This window comes from Ilyonectria robusta, assembly GCF_021365365.1.
Source record: "Ilyonectria robusta strain PMI_751 chromosome Unknown BGZ61scaffold_6, whole genome shotgun sequence".
Lineage (NCBI taxonomy): Eukaryota > Fungi > Ascomycota > Sordariomycetes > Hypocreales > Nectriaceae > Ilyonectria > Ilyonectria robusta.
This window is the reverse complement of record NW_025764440.1, coordinates 1501670-1518979: the sequence shown is the minus strand read 5'-3', so window position 1 is coordinate 1518979 and position 17310 is coordinate 1501670. Positions and strand designations below refer to the sequence as shown.

General features: G+C 56.7%; 6 protein-coding genes across 6 annotated transcripts; 2 read left to right on the top strand and 4 right to left on the bottom strand.

Moving 5' to 3' along the window:
- Positions 1-1407: 1407 nt before the first annotated feature.
- On the top strand, positions 1408-5076 carry BGZ61DRAFT_476031 (uncharacterized protein; the record flags this gene model as incomplete). Its single annotated transcript, XM_046248763.1, has 2 exons — positions 1408-1666; positions 1736-5076. The coding sequence occupies 2 exons, from the start codon at positions 1408-1410 to the stop codon at positions 5074-5076; spliced, it is 3600 nt and encodes a 1199-aa protein (XP_046106970.1).
- Positions 5077-5631: 555 nt separating this feature from the next.
- Positions 5632-5961, bottom strand: BGZ61DRAFT_476030 (uncharacterized protein; the record flags this gene model as incomplete). The annotated part of the gene is made up of 1 exon (XM_046248762.1): positions 5632-5961. One exon carries the CDS (start codon positions 5959-5961, stop codon positions 5632-5634), a length of 330 nt encoding a protein of 109 aa, XP_046106969.1.
- A 753-nt stretch (positions 5962-6714) lies between these two features.
- On the top strand, positions 6715-7788 carry BGZ61DRAFT_492502 (uncharacterized protein; the record flags this gene model as incomplete). Its single annotated transcript, XM_046250555.1, has 1 exon — positions 6715-7788. The coding sequence occupies one exon, from the start codon at positions 6715-6717 to the stop codon at positions 7786-7788; it is 1074 nt and encodes a 357-aa protein (XP_046106968.1).
- A 251-nt stretch (positions 7789-8039) lies between these two features.
- Positions 8040-8962, bottom strand: BGZ61DRAFT_347267 (ribosomal protein L6, alpha-beta domain-containing protein; the record flags this gene model as incomplete). The annotated part of the gene is made up of 3 exons (XM_046239954.1): positions 8040-8407; positions 8476-8589; positions 8674-8962. 3 exons carry the CDS (start codon positions 8960-8962, stop codon positions 8040-8042), a joined length of 771 nt encoding a protein of 256 aa, XP_046106967.1.
- Positions 8963-9145: 183 nt separating this feature from the next.
- On the bottom strand, positions 9146-11379 carry BGZ61DRAFT_448034 (Tubulin/FtsZ, GTPase domain-containing protein). The gene is made up of 4 exons (XM_046245427.1): positions 11037-11379; positions 10822-10845; positions 10637-10759; positions 9146-10578 (listed from the first exon to the last, which is right to left on the bottom strand). The coding sequence occupies exons 1-4, from the start codon at positions 11046-11048 to the stop codon at positions 9397-9399; spliced, it is 1341 nt and encodes a 446-aa protein (XP_046106966.1). The 5' UTR covers positions 11049-11379; the 3' UTR covers positions 9146-9396.
- A 1103-nt stretch (positions 11380-12482) lies between these two features.
- BGZ61DRAFT_530583 (P-loop containing nucleoside triphosphate hydrolase protein) lies at positions 12483-14836 on the bottom strand (the record flags this gene model as incomplete). Its single annotated transcript, XM_046253578.1, has 3 exons — positions 12483-13868; positions 13923-14003; positions 14051-14836. 3 exons carry the CDS (start codon positions 14834-14836, stop codon positions 12483-12485), a joined length of 2253 nt encoding a protein of 750 aa, XP_046106965.1.
- Positions 14837-17310: the final 2474 nt, after the last annotated feature.

Sequence of the window (17310 nt, the reverse complement as noted above, 5' to 3'; positions counted from 1 at the left end):
TGAAAAAGGCCTCTCGGTCATTCAGTGACTGTCCCTTGCTTGGCTTGGAGGGATGGGACGGACGGACCAGGAAGGCTAGCATGCGGCAAGGATTGCTCCATCATGCCGTTGAAAAGGACTCGTCCTCGGCGCTTGTGGACGAAGGAGCTCGAGCCAGCGGCCGGGTACCCAAGTGAATGACAGATTTGAGTGATCAATCAAGCTTGAAATGGACAGCACCCGCTCAGACAACTGGGGCCGCGGCATGTGGCGTCCCGACTTTAAAAAAAGAAACCATCTGGGGTCTGGCACGGGCTGCTGGGACGGAACTGGAGCTGAGGGGCAACCGGGACCAGTTGAACTTGCGCCAGCCTGGTCATTCCCAACGCAGTCGGTTCCGGTATCCAGTTTGCATCGAGGGTTGCAAATGCGTTCGGCTCGTCTCCGTTTGACAAGCTGCGCGGTGCCGGCGCAGCAGAGCAGCGTGGGAATAGCGGGAACGTGGGACTGTGGGAATAGGCCCGCCACGGGCCTGGACCGAAGCGTCAAGCGTGTCCTGCGCACAGTAGCATGAATGCAGCATGTAACTTAACTTACGGAGGAGCCATGTTGCCATGCAGGGCCATCGGCCAAGACCCAGCCGGGGTCGTCGACCGTGGGTACGGAGTAGTGGGCGGCGGGTTGCTGCCGGACCAAGTAGATCTCGCGTTATCACCATGATCTCGCTCTGTGACTGTCCCACCTAAAGTGGCATGCCACCCCAACCCTCGTCCGCCCGGCACGCAACATCCAACCTCTCTCCACCCCAGCAACTTGCAAGCCGGCACCAGTCGTTCTCTTCGTGCTCTCTCTCTGCGACGGAGAAAGTCTTGGCCTTTATCGCCGTCGCCGTCGCCGCCGACTACTGCGTAGTACGCCGGGCGAGGGTGCCTTTGCCATAATATTTTATCCTTCCGCGGGGTCCAATTCCCAGCCTCTCCCTCGCACGCATCCTCACATTCACCGCGCACAACCACATCCGCTCCTCCTCATGGATTGGTTGACCCAGGACAATTGAACCCCCGGCCAGTGGGTTTCGAGGCGCCAGGCTCCTGCTCCAGCTTGCAGATCGCCGCACACACACGCGCGCATGCGTGGGGCAACAAGAGTGCTCTCTTCAACGGCCGACTGGCGACTTTGGCTCCCCTCTCGTCTGAGCATCGTCTCACCACCGCGCGCGCCGGCATAGCCAACCGCCCACCCAAACACCTACCGCAGCCAACTTCGCAGCCTCTGATACGCAGCCTGCATCTGTCTTCACTGGTGCGCTGTGGCGACCCTTGTTAGCTGTGACTTGTGGCTCTCCCTGGCGCTGCCACTTGCGCCGCACCCTGGACGCCGTGTTGGTTGGAGACCAGCCCGTCTCCGCCTCGTCTTAACGACTCTGTCATGGAGCCCGCCTTCGCCATGACTTCTCCTCGCGATCCCACGCGACTCCGTCAGGGTCTCAATCCTCTCACTACCTCCTCCCTGGGCGGCTACACCAATCCTCACGGAACGCCCATCTCTGCCATCTCCATGACCTCGTCCCATCTTCACTCTGTCCATACCCCCGCCAGCACCATTCAGCCCTACAATCCTCAACAATGGGTCGCCGCGCCCAGCGGCGGCCCAGAGCGACCCAGCCAGTTTTCTGGCGAGGCTCAAGGTAAGCTTCATGCTGTCTTCCACGGCCTCTCTCTTCTCTGTAACCATCATGCTCACTAACAGTTTTCAGTCTCACCACCGCCGCCGCCTCCATATAGTCCACCGAGGAGCCAGCAGCAGCGACCAATGAGCCAAGCCTTTGAGTCTTCACCTGCGTCCACTCCGACACCTCCGCCTCGGATCAACACGAATATGAGCATCCACCGACCCTCTCCAGAGCCGCAGCATGTTATTAATCCTTCATTTCCTCCTCCCCCAGGAGGGACCTCCCGTCGCTTTGGGCTGCCTTCATTGAGCCGTCGAAGTGACCGAAACTCGAGTTCACCAGGCCCTCATCCAGCTATACATCACCACAGACAGAGCATGATAATACAAACCAACCTCCACCCATCACCGCTAGATCATTCCCTGTCGGGCTTCGCTCCCCCAGCTGCACGTAGAGCTGCTTCGGCTGGCGCCATCGAAACGCCAACCTCCGCCCGCTCACGATCAGACTCACAGACTAGATGGGAACCGGGCATGCCTCTTCCGCCACCTCCACCTGGTCCGCCCCCTGCCGGATCGAGATCACAAAGCGTCCAGAGCATGGATCGAACTACAGTTCCCATCATATCTCCTCCCACAAGGCGCCGACCTCCTACCGGCGTGACGACTCTGGGCCCTGTCCCGCCGACACCAGCGGATTGGGTTGATTCTGATAATCAGGCGATCTCACGAGCTCGAGGTCGTTCTCCTGGGCTGACCATTGATACCGTCGGCGCGAGTAGTTCCAGCCAGGCACCGGTGGACTCAGTGAGTTCTTCTGCATCCAGCGCCGGTGGCTTAAACAGAACGGGGGCTGTGCGACATGACAAGACGATCATTCAGCGGCGGACGGAGAGTAGAACTCGTCAAGGCGTTCGTGGCTCCATTGATGACAATACTGTGCCAAATTCCATCTCGGACATCGTGGTTGGCAGCGAAGCAGGTGGACTAACACGCAGACCTACCATCAGCAGGTCAACTCCACGAAGCGCTGGAAGGGCGCCGCCTGAGCTCGCACCCAAAACCGGCGACTCCCTTCCTCAAGGAGACTCTCGCAACTCGACACCGAGAGCGCTTCCATCTGGCAAGCTCCCTCAGCCAGAAACAGCAACGCCGCCCTTCTCTCCGTATCCCGTCAAGCAGGCTCAGTACGGCGGGAGCAGCTCGACAGCAGTGGCTCCCAAAGCTCTTCCAACTCCCCCACCTCACGTCCGCTCCGCCTCAAGCTCACGCCCACGAGAATCATCACGTCCTCGAGAATCATCACGTCCTCCTGCATCCGTGTCGAACCCCGTCTCAAAACACATTATCATCACTCAAACCGCGGAACAGTTTGCAGCCGATACTATTGAGCGGTTCCAGGCATTTGCTGCCAAGGAGGCGACGGCTCACATGGATGCAGACCGAGTCCGTATGTTTGCTGACTTCATTGTCAACGAATCGAGGATCAGACGAGAACGATACTCTGGGGCTATTGGGGCTATGGGTTCTGAGATCTTTGACCTGACGCGCGATCTCTTCCGCCCTATGGTTATTCAGGGACGACGGGAATCGAATACTTCACGGGATGAGTTCACTCCAGACTCTTCGGAACCCACCCGCTCCCACCGCGGATCCATTGGTTCAAATCACCGACCCGAGAGCAACTCTCACTCAGCTCCCAGTTCCGCAAGTGTACCCGTTTCACCGAGCGGTCCCGCACCCAACGTCAACTGGGCCACCAACTATATGCCATCTCTGTCCCCCATTCTCAGCATGAGCGTGAGTGACAACCACGAAAACGGCAGCTCCCGAGGAAGGCCGCCGAGTCGCTGGTGGGAGGCAGACTCTCAGGGTGGCCAGTCCCCCCGCCTAGAGCGATCCAAGCGAGAGTCGAAGTACATGGGTGTGTCGAAGACACAATGGGCTGAGATTGATCAGAATTCAACAAGCCACGGAGACACGAGTGAGCAAGGTTCGGCTTCGGAGTACCCTCCAGAGAAGACGGGCTGGCATGATCAGTCGGAGCCGAGTTTGACTCCCCAACCCACGACATTCCCCAATACCTCGCTGGGCTCAAGTCCGGTTTCCACGGCTAACCGCGAGTATTTTGACGTTTCCCGTCTCGTCACCATGCCACCCCCCTATCCGAGACATCACCCTGCCGTCAACAACAGCCACCCCCAGTTGACTTCGATCCGACTGGCAGTCCGGGCCTTGAGCGAACTGTCGGAAATAACTGCTGCCAAGGAGAAATTCGCCGCCGACAGCGCGAAACGCCGGGAGCAGTTCTCCAAGGCAGCGGTTGAGCGACAAACGGCTCTCAGAACGAACTTGCAGCAGGAAATCAACTCGGGAAACATCAGCTACGCAGATGCAGCCGCTATTGAGTCCGATTCGCAGAAGAGCGAGGTAGGTCAGAAGAAGGAGCTGGAGAAGACAGAGTACGAACTGTTCCAGGACCAAGTGGTGGTGCCCCTGAATGAACTGGTGACGGGCCGTATCAGCCGCGCCACCGAGCTGTTTGACAACTTGTCTCGCACTCTCTTCGACAATGGACAGAACGATGCCGACATGCCGCAAGAGGAGGGCGACGATAGACCGGAGCTCCTAGAAAAGTTGACACTCCTCAAGTGGATCTTTGAGGCTCGCGAGTCTCTGCACCGCGCCATCTACGACATCCTCTCGGATCGTAACGGCCGTTATTGCGACGTCGTGATGACTCCGTACCGACTCTCTGGCAACGATGAGAAGCTCAAGTCAGCCGAGGCCTTCTTTGCTGAGGACTCGGCCAGGCGGGAGTATGCGTTTGCCAACGAGGTCCTGAACCGAGCGCGGGACTTCCGCTCCGTCGTCGAAGAGGCCGTCGAACGCGGTGTGGCGATACAGCTTTCAGCTTTCTGGGACATTGCACCGCCGCTTTGTGGACTACTCGATAACATTCCGCTCGACCTCGAAGGCTTCAACATCCAAATCCCCGCAGCCGAGTTCGACGAGAACCCATCGTACCACGTGTACCCGATGCAGTACCTGTTCAGCCTTCTGCTACACGCCGAGAAGAGCTCGTACCAGTTCATTGAGTCACACACAAACTTACTCTGCCTACTACATGAGGTCAAGGAGGCTGTCGTACACGCCAAGGGCAAGGTACTAGAAACGCAGACGGCCGAGGCGGACGGCACGCCGATCCCGGCTGCGGAACGCGACACCCGTGCGCAGCACATGCGACAGGCCGAGGAGAGTCGCCTAACAGAAGACCTCAAGGAGAAGGTCCGCGTTGTGCGCGACCAGTGGAAGAGCGCGCTGGGCGAGAACGTCACGCAAGTCAAGCAGCGGCTCGGCGAGTACCTGCTGCAGATGGGCGGGTGGGACGAGGCGCTCGAGGATGGAGGTGTTGGCTCAGTCTAGACGGTGGCATGTGCAAACTGCCCGGATAGACGCAGGAGAAAATAAAGAGACGGGGGACACGAAGAGGGCAAGACTAGAGAGGCGTTGATACCCCTATGGCCTTGACATGGCTTGAGCGTTGGACTTGGCTTCTTGTATATACCTATTTTTGAGAGTCGACGCGGCACTGAACAAACGCACCCCATGTTAATGAGACACGATACGAATGAGTCCCAAAATGACGCCCGCAGATAATGGTGGATTCTAGTATCAATTCTGTGTATTCCACACTTAGTCGTACAATCGTTAGCCGAGATCAAAGCCAGTGGCTGAGCCGGTTTCCCCCTGTGGTGAGGCCTATAATTGTACATTTTGTTCCTCCTCCTTGGTTGAGTTGCCTGTTGGCTGCGTTCTTTCGAGCTGCGTGGTTGGTTCGTTGATGTGTGTGGTGGTATGTGTTTCCTCGTTCGATGTATCATCTCGTGGCCATATTTCATGACCCAATTGCGCACCCAGCGCATCGGTCCCAGCCCGCCAAGGACCGCTTCGTATGCCTTTTCAATCCCGATCCCAAGCCTATTTCTCAACATCGTACTCGACCGGCAAATCCATGCCGACCTTGCGGGCCGTCAACCGCACGCGCTCATCAGTCGGCATGCCCATGCCGGGGTTGTACCGCTCGAGCAGCGTGGAGTACAGGCGCTGCGAGCGGAGGTAGGCGATGGCCTGGGCGGCGACGTCGACGCGGGCCGTTGGCGCCGCGGCGGCGGAAGAGGCGGTGGTGGTGAAGGACTCGCGCAGGCGGATGTGCAGCGGGGAGCGCGGCGCAGCGAGGATGGGCCGCGGGGGCAGCTCGCGCAGGATGGAGCGGTAGAGGGAGCGGAGGGAGGCCGGTGCGGAAGCCATTTTTGGCGGAGGGCGGTTGGTTGTATTTATTGTATCGATAAATTGAAGGGATGTCGAGGCCGAAGATGGAGAGCTACGGCGTGATGGGAGGTTTGGAGGTCTGGAATTCCCGCCCAATCAGAGCGCCGAGTCGCTTTTGCTGGGGCCGAAAAATTGCTGATGCGCTGAGGGGCCGCCGAGACCGCCAGAGAAAGCTGCCCCTCATCGCCGCGCGGTCCCTGGAATTGGATGTGGTGATGGAGGGGCAGATGGCATCACATCCGCGGAAGCATTTATACGCGAAACACATAGACGCAGCGAGATATAAGGAGATGTATAGAATCCCAACCCCAACCCCAACCCCTGGAGGCATTACGTTGCCTGCTTCGTAATTGCAGCACAAAAGCAACCTTTCATCCCGCGCAAGCGTCCATTGCGCTTCTCTTACGAAACCATCCCCACGTCATCGTCACCTCCTCTGTCGTGTCCCCCACACACACGCAAACCAGTATCTCCTAAACACCAACCAAACCACACCGACGACCCGCCGACGACCCGCCAGCCGTTGTCGTGCTTTCTCTCTAATCATCGTCGCATCGCCTCTTCATGCCCATTATCAATCCTCGCCTCCTCCTGCTCTCACTGCTCCTCCTCACGCTGGCTGTGCTACTCTCGCCGTCCTTCCTCGCCCGTCTCCGCCAACTCTCTGCCCACCTCCTCACCGCAACTGCCTCATCCTCGTCCGTCTTGCTCCGTCGAACGACCTCCTCCACGATGGCCGCCCCCGCCTACGCCTCCGAGCTCCAGATTGCGCAGCTGGCCGTCCAGCGCGCCTCCATCCTGACCAAGCGCGTCTTCCACGAGAAGGCCAAGGGCACCGTCGACAAGAACGACAAGAGCCCCGTCACCATCGGCGACTTTGGCGCCCAGGCTCTCATCATCGCCGCCCTCCAGCGCCACTTCCCCGAGGACGCCATTGTCGCCGAGGAGGAGGCCGCCCAGCTGCGCGACGACGACAACCTGAAGCAGACCATCTGGGACCTCGTCAGCTCCACCAAGCTCGACGACCCCGCCGCTGAAGAGCTTCTCGGCGGGCCCATCAAGGACGTCGACTCCATGCTGGAGCTCATCGACCGCGGCAACAGCCTCGGCGGCTCCTCTGGCCGCATCTGGACCATCGACCCCATTGACGGCACCAAGGGCTTCCTGCGTGGCGGCCAGTACGCCGTCTGCCTGGGCCTCATGGTCGACGCCGATGTCAAAGTCGGCGTTCTGGGCTGCCCCAACCTGCCCATTGACGATGCCGCCCGCCTCACTACCGACATTGGCTCCAACGCGACTGACGAGGGCCGTGGTGTTCTCTTCTCCGCCGTCCAGGGCCACGGAGCCACCAGCCGTGCCCTGACTGCCGGTGCTCTCGCCGCTGAGAAGCCCATCGCCATGCGCGCCATTGACGACCTCTCCAAAGCCACCTTCTGCGAGAGCGTTGAGGCCGGCCATTCCGCCCACGACGACCAGGCCCTCATCTCCAAGAAGCTCGGCATCACTGAGCCTAGCGTCCGCATGGACAGCCAGGCCAAGTACGGTTCTATCGCCCGCGGCGCTGGCGACATCTACCTCCGCCTGCCCGTCAAGGCTACCTACCAGGAGAAGATCTGGGACCACGCCGCTGGTGACCTCATCGTCCGCGAGGCTGGTGGCCAGGTCACCGACATTCACGGCAAACGCCTTGACTTTGGAGTTGGCCGAACACTCGCCAACAACAAAGGTGTCATTGCCGCGCCTGCTGCCGTCCACGACAAGGTCCTGCAGGCCGTGCAAGAGGTTCTTAGTGCCAAGCAGGCATGAACGGACAACGTAGTCGCAATATAAAAATATATAGAAAGGGTTCAGGAAAACAGGAAATGTATGTGACGGAAATGGAATAAAAAAGCGAGAATTCAGAAGTAGTTTTTGTATATGCCTTGACACAGATAGTACACGTCTGTACACGAGACTATAATACACACGCAAGCTGCGTCCCGCCGAGTCGGCCAGCGGCCCAGTCACCCACCTCTTCCAAGTGGCCACCAGCCACAAAGATCTCATCCAAAAGTCCTTTATTTAATCTTCTTCTGCTTCAGCTTGATCGTCTGGTCGTTGATGAAGACGCCTTTGCCCTTGTATGGCTCCGGGGGGCGCCACTTGCGCACGCGGCCAGCGAACGACATGAGCACCTCGCGGTCGATGCCCTCGATCAGGATGCGAGTGGGCGATGGTGTCGTAACGGTGACACCGCGGGGGATACCCTCCTCAACAGGGTGCGTGAATCCAAGCTTGAGACACAGGAATCGCTGTCCAGGGAACTCCTCCTTGGCACCACGCTCCTCGACGCTGGCTCGGTAACCGACACCGACAAGGCGCAAGATCGCAGTGTGGCCCTCAGAGACGCCCATAATGTAGTTCTTGAGGTACGCCCAGGATGTGCCTATTCAACAAAGGACCGCTTATTAGCAAAATGGTCCTTGGGGGTAGAGCAGAAGGACAGAAACTCACCCCACATCTCCTTCTGCTGCTTGACATCCGAGTCCTGGACAGTCAGGATTGCCATTCGGTTGTCCTCGTCGTGCTTCACTTGCACAAATTCGGGGACCTCGAGATCCAACGATCCTACACATTTCAGTCAGCAAAAATGTACTCAATTCCTTACGTCTGCTTCTTGTCCTAGCCTCCAACGTCAGGCAAAAAACGTACCAAGAGGCCCTTTCACTGTAATAGTCTTCTTGTAGATCCTCTTGTAGGTCGTCATATCCTTCTTCGCCTTGGGCTCGCCAATGAACAGCTCAACGCCTGGGGGCACCGAGATGGGCGTCCGGCCTAGCTTGGAGGGTCGTTTCGAGGTCGTCGAGAAAAGAGCTGCCGAGGCGGAGCGCGGCGTCGCGGTTTGCCATGCTGGTACGAGGAATCCGGGGAGCGTCACCGGGGTTGGTGAGGAGGCAGCAATGGCTCGTCCCAATGCCTTCCCCCGACTGGGAGCAAACATGGCAGCCATTGATTCAACCCTACGTTCGTACGGGTCTAAGGGTGGATGTCGGTCGTAGCCAAGGTCGAGATGCTCGTCGAAGCTTTACTTTTTGGCGCTTAGTCACCGCGTCACGTGTGCTCCCAAGATGTGCACGGAGCTCAGATAATCAAATCAGACCACTTCTACGATGCTACAGCACAACGCGTAGAATCAAAAGTGTATTAATCACGAATTATAGTAGAATAGAGAAATAAGTTGGTGCATGTGCACTTGTGGACTTATTGGCTTACAATTGTCAAGTGAATTGTACTACCACTGTCGAGGATATCTAGAAACCCCTTTCAACAATTACTACCACCACCCGAATAGAATTGGCCTGGGCCGACTATACATCAAGCTGCATCTAAACAAAGAGACAGGCTTGCAGGGTTACAGACACATTAAGAGTCTGTTTACTCCTCAGGCTCAAGGCCCTCCTCCTCGTACTCCTCCTCCTCGTCATCAATACCAGCATCCTGGTACTGCTGGTACTCCGAGACAAGATCGTTCATGTTGGACTCAGCCTCAGTGAACTCCATCTCGTCCATACCCTCACCAGTGTACCAATGCAAGAAAGCCTTGCGTCGGAACATGGCAGTGAACTGCTCACCGACACGCTTGAAGAGCTCCTGGATGGAGGTGGAGTTTCCAATGAAGGTGGAAGACATGGTAAGACCACGGGGAGGGATGGCGCAAAGAGCAGTCTGGATGTTGTTGGGGATCCACTCGACGAAGTAAGAAGAGTTCTTGTTCTGGATGTTGCGCATCTGGTCCTCGACCTCCTTCATGGCGACCTTGCCACGGAAGATGGCGCAGCAGGTCAGGTAACGACCGTTACGGAAGTCGGAGGCGGCCATCATGTTCTTGGGGTCGAACATCTGCTGAGTCAACTCAGGAACGCTGACAGCACGGAAAGAGTAGGCACCACGGCTGGTCAGGGGAGCGAAGCCGACCATGAAGAAGTGCAGACGGGGGAAGGGGACCATGTTGACGGCCAGCTTTCGGAGATCAGAGTTCAGCTGACCAGGGAATCGGAGGCAGGTGGTGACACCGGACATGACGGCGGAGACCAGGTAGTTCAGGTCACCGTAAGAGGGGTTGGACAGCTTGAGGGTACGCATGCAGATGTCGTAGAGAGCCTCGTTATCGATACAGAAGGTCTCGTCGGAGTTCTCGACCAGCTGGTGGACAGAGAGGGTGGCGTTGTAGGGCTCGACGACGGTGTCGGAGACCTTGGGGGAGGGAACGACGGAGAAGGTGGCCATCATTCGGTCGGGGAACTCCTCACGGATCTTGGAGATGAGCAGCGTTCCCATACCAGCACCGGTACCACCACCCAGGGAGTGGGTGATCTGGAAACCCTGGAGGCAGTCGCAGCCCTCAGCCTCGCGGCGGACGACATCGAGGACCTGGTCGACGAGCTCGGCACCCTCAGTGTAATGACCCTTGGCCCAGTTGTTGCCAGCACCGGACTGGCCGAAGACGAAGTTGTCGGGGCGGAAGAGCTGGCCGAAAGGACCGGCACGGACAGCGTCCATGGTACCGGGCTCGAGATCGACAAGGACGGCGCGAGGGACATACTTGTTTCCAGAGGCCTGCCTAGTGTGAGTTCAACAGCTCTTGGATAGGGGCAGATGGGTAGATTTCACGTACCTCGTTGAAGTAGACGCTCATGCGCTCGAGCTGCAGCTCGGAGGTACCGTTGTAGACACCATTGCTGTCGAGACCGTGCTCGCTAGAGATGGTCTGCCAGAAAGCAGCACCGATTTGGTTACCCTATCCACGCATCGTTAGCGAATGCCTGCACGTCGGATCGTTGAAGAGGATGAAGCACTTACGCACTGGCCGGTCTGGAGGTGGACCTATATTGCAGAAGAAAGTCATGGTCAGCCATCTTGTCCCAAAATCACGTCGTGGTTGAAGTCCCGAGCTTTGTTGTCCTGAAGGCGGTGGAAATGCTGCGGCGGGGTAGAATCAGGGGCAGCAGCATCGCCCGAGCGGGTAACAGAACGCGTCGTTGGGAGCGGGCAACCACAAGATGCAGGCAACTTACAATCTCACGCATGTTGACGGTTGGGGATGGATGTAGCTGTAAGAGGATGTGTCGTGGAGGAGAGAAGATGCAGGGCGAAAGACGTCGAGAGCTGAGCTAGCTTTGACTGAGTGGGTTGGAAGGTGACACGGTCAAGGGGAGTTGTTGATTTTTGTTGGAGAGCGGGACGTGAAATTGTTCACCGCCACGGCCCCCCCAATAACCCACCGGCAAGGGGAGGGGCGAGGGGGGCCTAGGGGCCTGAAGGGGGCCGCCGCCCAGTGCACTTTCGCTTGTTTGGTTAGTGGCCCGTGCGTGGCCGAAAAGGGCAAGGCGCCAGCTCAGGCACCTGCCAACACCCGCCAAAATCTGGCCAGAGACACACCACGCCGCACCGAACAAAGGGCATGCGGGTAGTAGTTCTTCACGCCGGACGAGCCAAGCTGAGTCTCTACAACGTGGAAAACACCAGAGGGATTAACACCGTCTAACAACGGTCATATCGGCATTGATGCCAGGATCCTCACATCCAGACCTGTCAAACTGGCACCAGCAACTCTGCAGCAAAAGCTGGGACCGCCAGGAGGCCAGCCACGTATTTCCCACTGACGGCCCGGGGCGCCACGAGAGCTCGCCCCACAGCTTGCTGGACAATTGCACCGCTCCAGTGGATGGGGCAGAACACGGGTCAACTGGGGATATTGGACGATCGACATTGGACATTTGCTAGGAAAGGGGAAAGTGAGGCGGCAGCGTCTTGGTATTCCAGGAGCATCAAATGAGCTACGTACAACGCTAAATCCCATGTATGCTCTCCCAGGTCGGAGTGGCGCATCCCATCCCCGTGTAACGGACACGATGAGTAGGTAATCCTGTGCATGCCAGGAGTGTGCGATTATGGTTATCCGTGATAAGTCCGCCCAGAAGGCATCTGGCCATGTTCGAGCTACCCTACATCGACGAGCCAGGCTCGAATGCGACTTCGGTTTCAAGCCTAAATCGAAAGACAAATACTTACACGTGTTTTATTCGCGCACATTGGATACATGACTTACAGATGGATGCACCACCTGGTGAAATAGCTTCATCTGGTTGGTATGGTGGCATGTTGGTTAGGGAAAGTCGCGAATTATTCGTAAATATCAAACAAATAAGTGCACGCATTACATATAGATTAAGTATTTTATTTTCACAACATATATTGCATTATGACTAAATGTCAACTACGTCTTGAAATTATAGATAGCCGTGCATGTGTCTACGGATAATCATACTCTTGATAATAACAACCACTACTTACCTGTGCACGAAAGGGGATCGTACTTGCGCATCACTTACCCTATAGGTATTAAATCGGAGGACTCATCGGCTGAGGAACATGTGTTCAAAATCACAAGCTGCATATTGCACCAAAGGAGCACCCATGTAGTATTTATATATATCATGGTCTGTTAACTCTTGCTCATTTCAGTGAGCCTTGACGACACCGGCCGCGTTGGCCTGGGCAGCAATCCTCTTCTTGTACTGCTGCACGTCGCCAGGGAACTTCTCTACCGTTCCGCCATCACACACCCACAGTGACTTACACACCGACTGCAGCATTGTCACATCGTGGGAAACCATCAGCACGCCACCCTGGAACTCGTTCAGCGCCTCCGCCAGCGCATCCATGGCCTCGATATCCAAATGGTTGGAAGGCTCGTCCAGCACCAGGATGTGAGGGTTCGTCAGTGCCAGGCAGGCAAACGCCACACGCGACTTTTGACCTCCAGACAGGAGTTCCATCTTCTGCAGACCCGTTGTGCCCGTGATACCAAAGGCGCCGAGTCGTCGTCGGTACTCCTCGTCTGTGCGGCCGGGGTAGTTCTTGGCCATGAAGCTCACGGCGCTCGTATTCAAGTCCAGGGCGTCGACGTGATGCTGTGCAAAGAAGCCGATGCGGAGACGAGGATGTTGCGAGATCAGACCAGTGGAAGCCTCCAGCTTGCCAATGAGCAGCTTGAGAATCGTCGTCTTACCAGCACCGTTGGGTCCCACGATACCAATACGGGAGTCCAGCTGGACATCCAAGTCGACATTTCGCAAAAGGATTTTGTCCTTGCTGTATCCAAAGGTAACGCCGGACATCTGGACAATAGGAGGCGACAACTTCTCCACCTCGGGGAAAGTGAACTTGACGCTGTACTCAGCCTCTGGGGCTTCCAGGACGGGCATCTTTTCCAACTTCTTGATACGGGACTGGGCTTCCGAGGACTTGGCCGCGTTGTAGCGGAACTTGTCGATGAAGGCCTGCAGATGGGCACGCTGAACCATTTGGTTCTCGTACTCTCGCTTGGCCACCTTCTTTCGCTCCTCTCGGGTGCCGTAGAAGGAGTCGAAGTTGGCTCCGCGGTAGTAGTCGAGGCGCTGTGAGTGCTGATGGATGATGTCGGTAGCGACCTCGTTGAGGAACGCTCTGTCGTGAGAGACGACCAGGACAGTGCTGGGGTAGCCTTGTAGATAGTCGGAAAGGAAAGCAATTGAGGGAACATCCAACATGTTCGACGGTTCGTCCAGAAGCAACAAGTCAGGTTCACAGAAGAGGGCTCGTGCCAGTGCCAGACGCATTCTCCAACCACCGGAGAACGTCTTGGTGGCAAATTGCTGTCGCTCGGGAGAGAATCCAAGACCAGCAAGAATACTGGCCGCTCTGGGCTCAGCCTTGTCGGACTCCATCTCGGCCAGCTTTCCTTGGATATCTCCAAGCTTGTTATCTTGGGTCTCCCTCTCGCGATCAATCCTAGCCGCATCTGCTGAAGTATCGGCCAGGCCAACTCGCTGGGCTTCCAGCTCTGCCAAACGTGCCATGATTTGCTAAAAACAATGTCAGACAGTGCGAATTGGTCAAGGAAACGAGATAATGCTCACATCTTGGTCCCTGAGAAGAACCTTGCGCCACACGTCTGCGTCAAGCACAGCTTGGATAGCTGGTGTATCATCGCCAGTAATCTAGTCATGTTAACATAAAGATTCGCCACGACCACAGAGATACTTACCTCCTGCTCGACGTGAAGAATAGAAATGTGGGTGGGAATGGCGACTTCTCTCTTGGAGAGGGCTCGGAGCAGCGTGGATTTACCAACACCGTTGTTACCAACCAGACCATAACGGTGGCCGTAAGCGAGCGTGAGGTTGGTGTCTGTAAGAATGCGGTTTCCACCAATAGAAACATCGATGCTGTCGAGTTTGACGTCTTTGGTCTTGGTTCCGGCGCCAGAACCCAGTTGAAGCGGGTTGACGGCCATGTAGAACTCCTCGTAAGACTGCGTAGACTCGGGCAGCTCGAGTAGTCTCGACGCCTCGTACTCGACGGTCTTGAACGTCTTCTTTTGTTGCTTGGCCGCAATCTTTCTCTCGGCCTTCTCAAGCTTCTTGCGGTCGACCTTGGATTCAACCTTTCTCACATTCGCCGATTCCAAGTCGACACCGCCCGTCGCTACCGCCAACGTCGACGACATGTTCCGCTGCGAACTAACCTGGATAGTCTGATCAAGACGCCTCACGATCGAAGGCCCAGTCCTCTGGGCACCGTTGGCAGCGGTGTACTTGTCCACCCATTTCTCGACGAGTTGCTTGATCTTCTCCTCCACGTTGGCATTCACCTCGCCTGATGCGGACAGGAGCAGGTCAGTGACGGTAGCAGCAGCCTCGTTCAGAGGAGAAGGACCAGAGGGGTCCTCCTCATCCGACCATGTAGTAGAAGCATGGGTCAGGTAGCCCACGGAGTACTCGGAGACCACGGGGTCGATGTTGGGCAGGACAGCTCTGATATCAGCCTCCATCTTGAAGGTGGCGTAGGGCTGGCTCAAGACGCAGGGGGGTGTGGAAGGCTTGTAGCTACAGCCGAATGAGGGAAAACGGCCGTTGAAGAATTGATGGCGGTATAATGAGCGCCTACAACGGGGTATTGGAGGGTGTGCGGGCGGTTGGGCGGTATATTCAGCGTCACCTCTACGTTTTTGCTTCGGCTTTGCTGGCTGGTGATGTGCCCCGCCAAGGCTGTGGACTTGTGGTCGTTGAATTTTGTGGGTTGCCGGCCCACATCGGACCGGCGAGCACTGGCAAGGTCGGCGCTTAAACCTCCCGAGGGCCGATCCATGGATGAAAGCTTCAACTTGCAAGTCCACGATGCCGGGCCACGATGCAACGTGGGGATTAGCACAAGGTTGAATTGTTCTATGAATTGTTCTATGGAATACACCTTGTTCAATAATACAGTTTACTCGGATCTCAATTGGAAAGTCTCTGGTACATTGACATGCAAAGCAACATGTCTCGCCGAACCCGATCCGTGCCGTGCCCGTGGCGAGTAAGACCTCCGTTGTACTACGCGGTACGTTCAAGGGCCCCGAGCTCCTCACCTGGAACCTCAATCTCCTCCTGCAGTAGTCAAGTCTTCCGCGACAGCCTCATCGATTTATGACTGGGCGTTCGGGGCTTGTGCAGAGTAATCATGGCGAGACGTTGTGGCCAGAGCAGACGACGCCAATACGAGCGCAACTGGCGGTGAGGGTCCAAGACTCTAGGATGATGCCGCCGCCAACTCCAGTTTTCCGTTCCGTTCTGTCCCAAGCCAAATTAACGGGCATGCAGCTATCGCCCGATTTCCCCTCCCCGTGACATATCAGCGGCGCCCGATTCTCCCACGGGTCCAGCCAAGATGCCGGAGACGCGGCCTGCGTCTCAGGGTTCGCCTGTTCGCATCCGACGTGGAGAATTCATCCGGCTATCAGCCAATCCATTGCCCACTCGGTGTCCGTTAGGCACGGGTAGTCGGGCTTTAGACCCTGTCCATGACAAGCCCCTCGGAATGCACGCAGGAGAGGTCCATCAACGCTTATCATCATAGTGTTGTCGCCTACGGATCATTGGATTGGATTGGATGGCCTGGGTTGGCCATGATGAGGTGCGAAGCCACAAATGCGGGCTGGCTGCGGCGTTTTCAGGAGCCTCTCAGCTGGGCTGCGATAAGCCAATCAGGGCGCCCCAACCCTAAATACAAAAGCGCGACTCCAACGCGTGACGACGCGAATCGCGTTACAGCAGCCCAACTTTGATGTTTTCTTTCGCTTACCCTCGTCAATTGAGGCCCCGAGTCCCGCATTTGCATTTTGCTGGGATCTGCAATCCGATAGCAGATGCAAACCATACAGCACTGGCACGCACTGGCACTGCACAACACTGCATTGGAGATCCACCGTCCTGTGCATTACAGGCATTACAGAGATCGGTGTAAAGTCCATTCTGCACGACAGAGCCGGCCCGCTCATTCACTTACAAGACATGGCTCCTTGTCAGCCGAGCCAATGCTTACTGCTGCCCTGACCGAGGTCTCAGTCTGCTCAGCTCTGCTCCCCACTGTACCAGGGGGCCTGAAACAAACGATGACTTTCTGTCTCACATTGCGACCTCCAAAATGACAGCCCTCATCGCTCACAGACGAGCGAGCGGCTTTGGACGGGCTTTCGCCAGCACCGCTTGGGGCACGCGATGGCTTTCCCACGTCACCGACAGTAGTCTCTCCACTTGGCGGCGTGCGCTCTTGACGCTACCGGTAGTTTGGTCCATGCCGGGACGTAGCGAGTGCCAAAATTGGCAAGACGAACAGGTTATCTCCGGTCTGGATTCCAAGGAATAAACGACGCCAAAGTCAGCTTTACGAGGAGTTGCACATTGCCAGCTGATCCGAAAAGGCGCCGACATCGTCTATGGATTTGAGTTTGCGCACGACATGTATCTGCCTCGGATCCGGCCTTGCATGTTCCATCCATCCCCAGGCATGCGGGCAAACCTGTTCCGCATCATCATGCATTGCTGCGTTCGCATTGTCGGTAGCTGCATGAGACAGACACATCCGGAACAACATGATCGTTTAGGAAAGGCATGTCCAGATGGTCATGCTGGCAATTGACCCCATTCTTCGTCCTCAAGATCCATGGCTGGTCAATTTTCATTGCGGGGAAGCATGATGGTTCTTCTAAACTAGCTGCACAGCCAACGAGCCTCAGACTGCCGAGTTGCCACAATGGCCCGAAACCGATGAGAGGGGGTGTTGTTGGTGGTTGCCTCACTAGCTCGCTGTCCAAGCAAATAGTCCCAACCTGGACCTGTGGGATCTGGACAAGCATCCCATGGCATTTAAGTTTAGAGCTATCGACAGACAAGCAGCTCACCCATTGCGTCAGCTCCAACCCTTGGGCACTACGCATGGCCATCAGCTCCCATCAATATCCGGAAGGATGAGGAGTGGAAATTG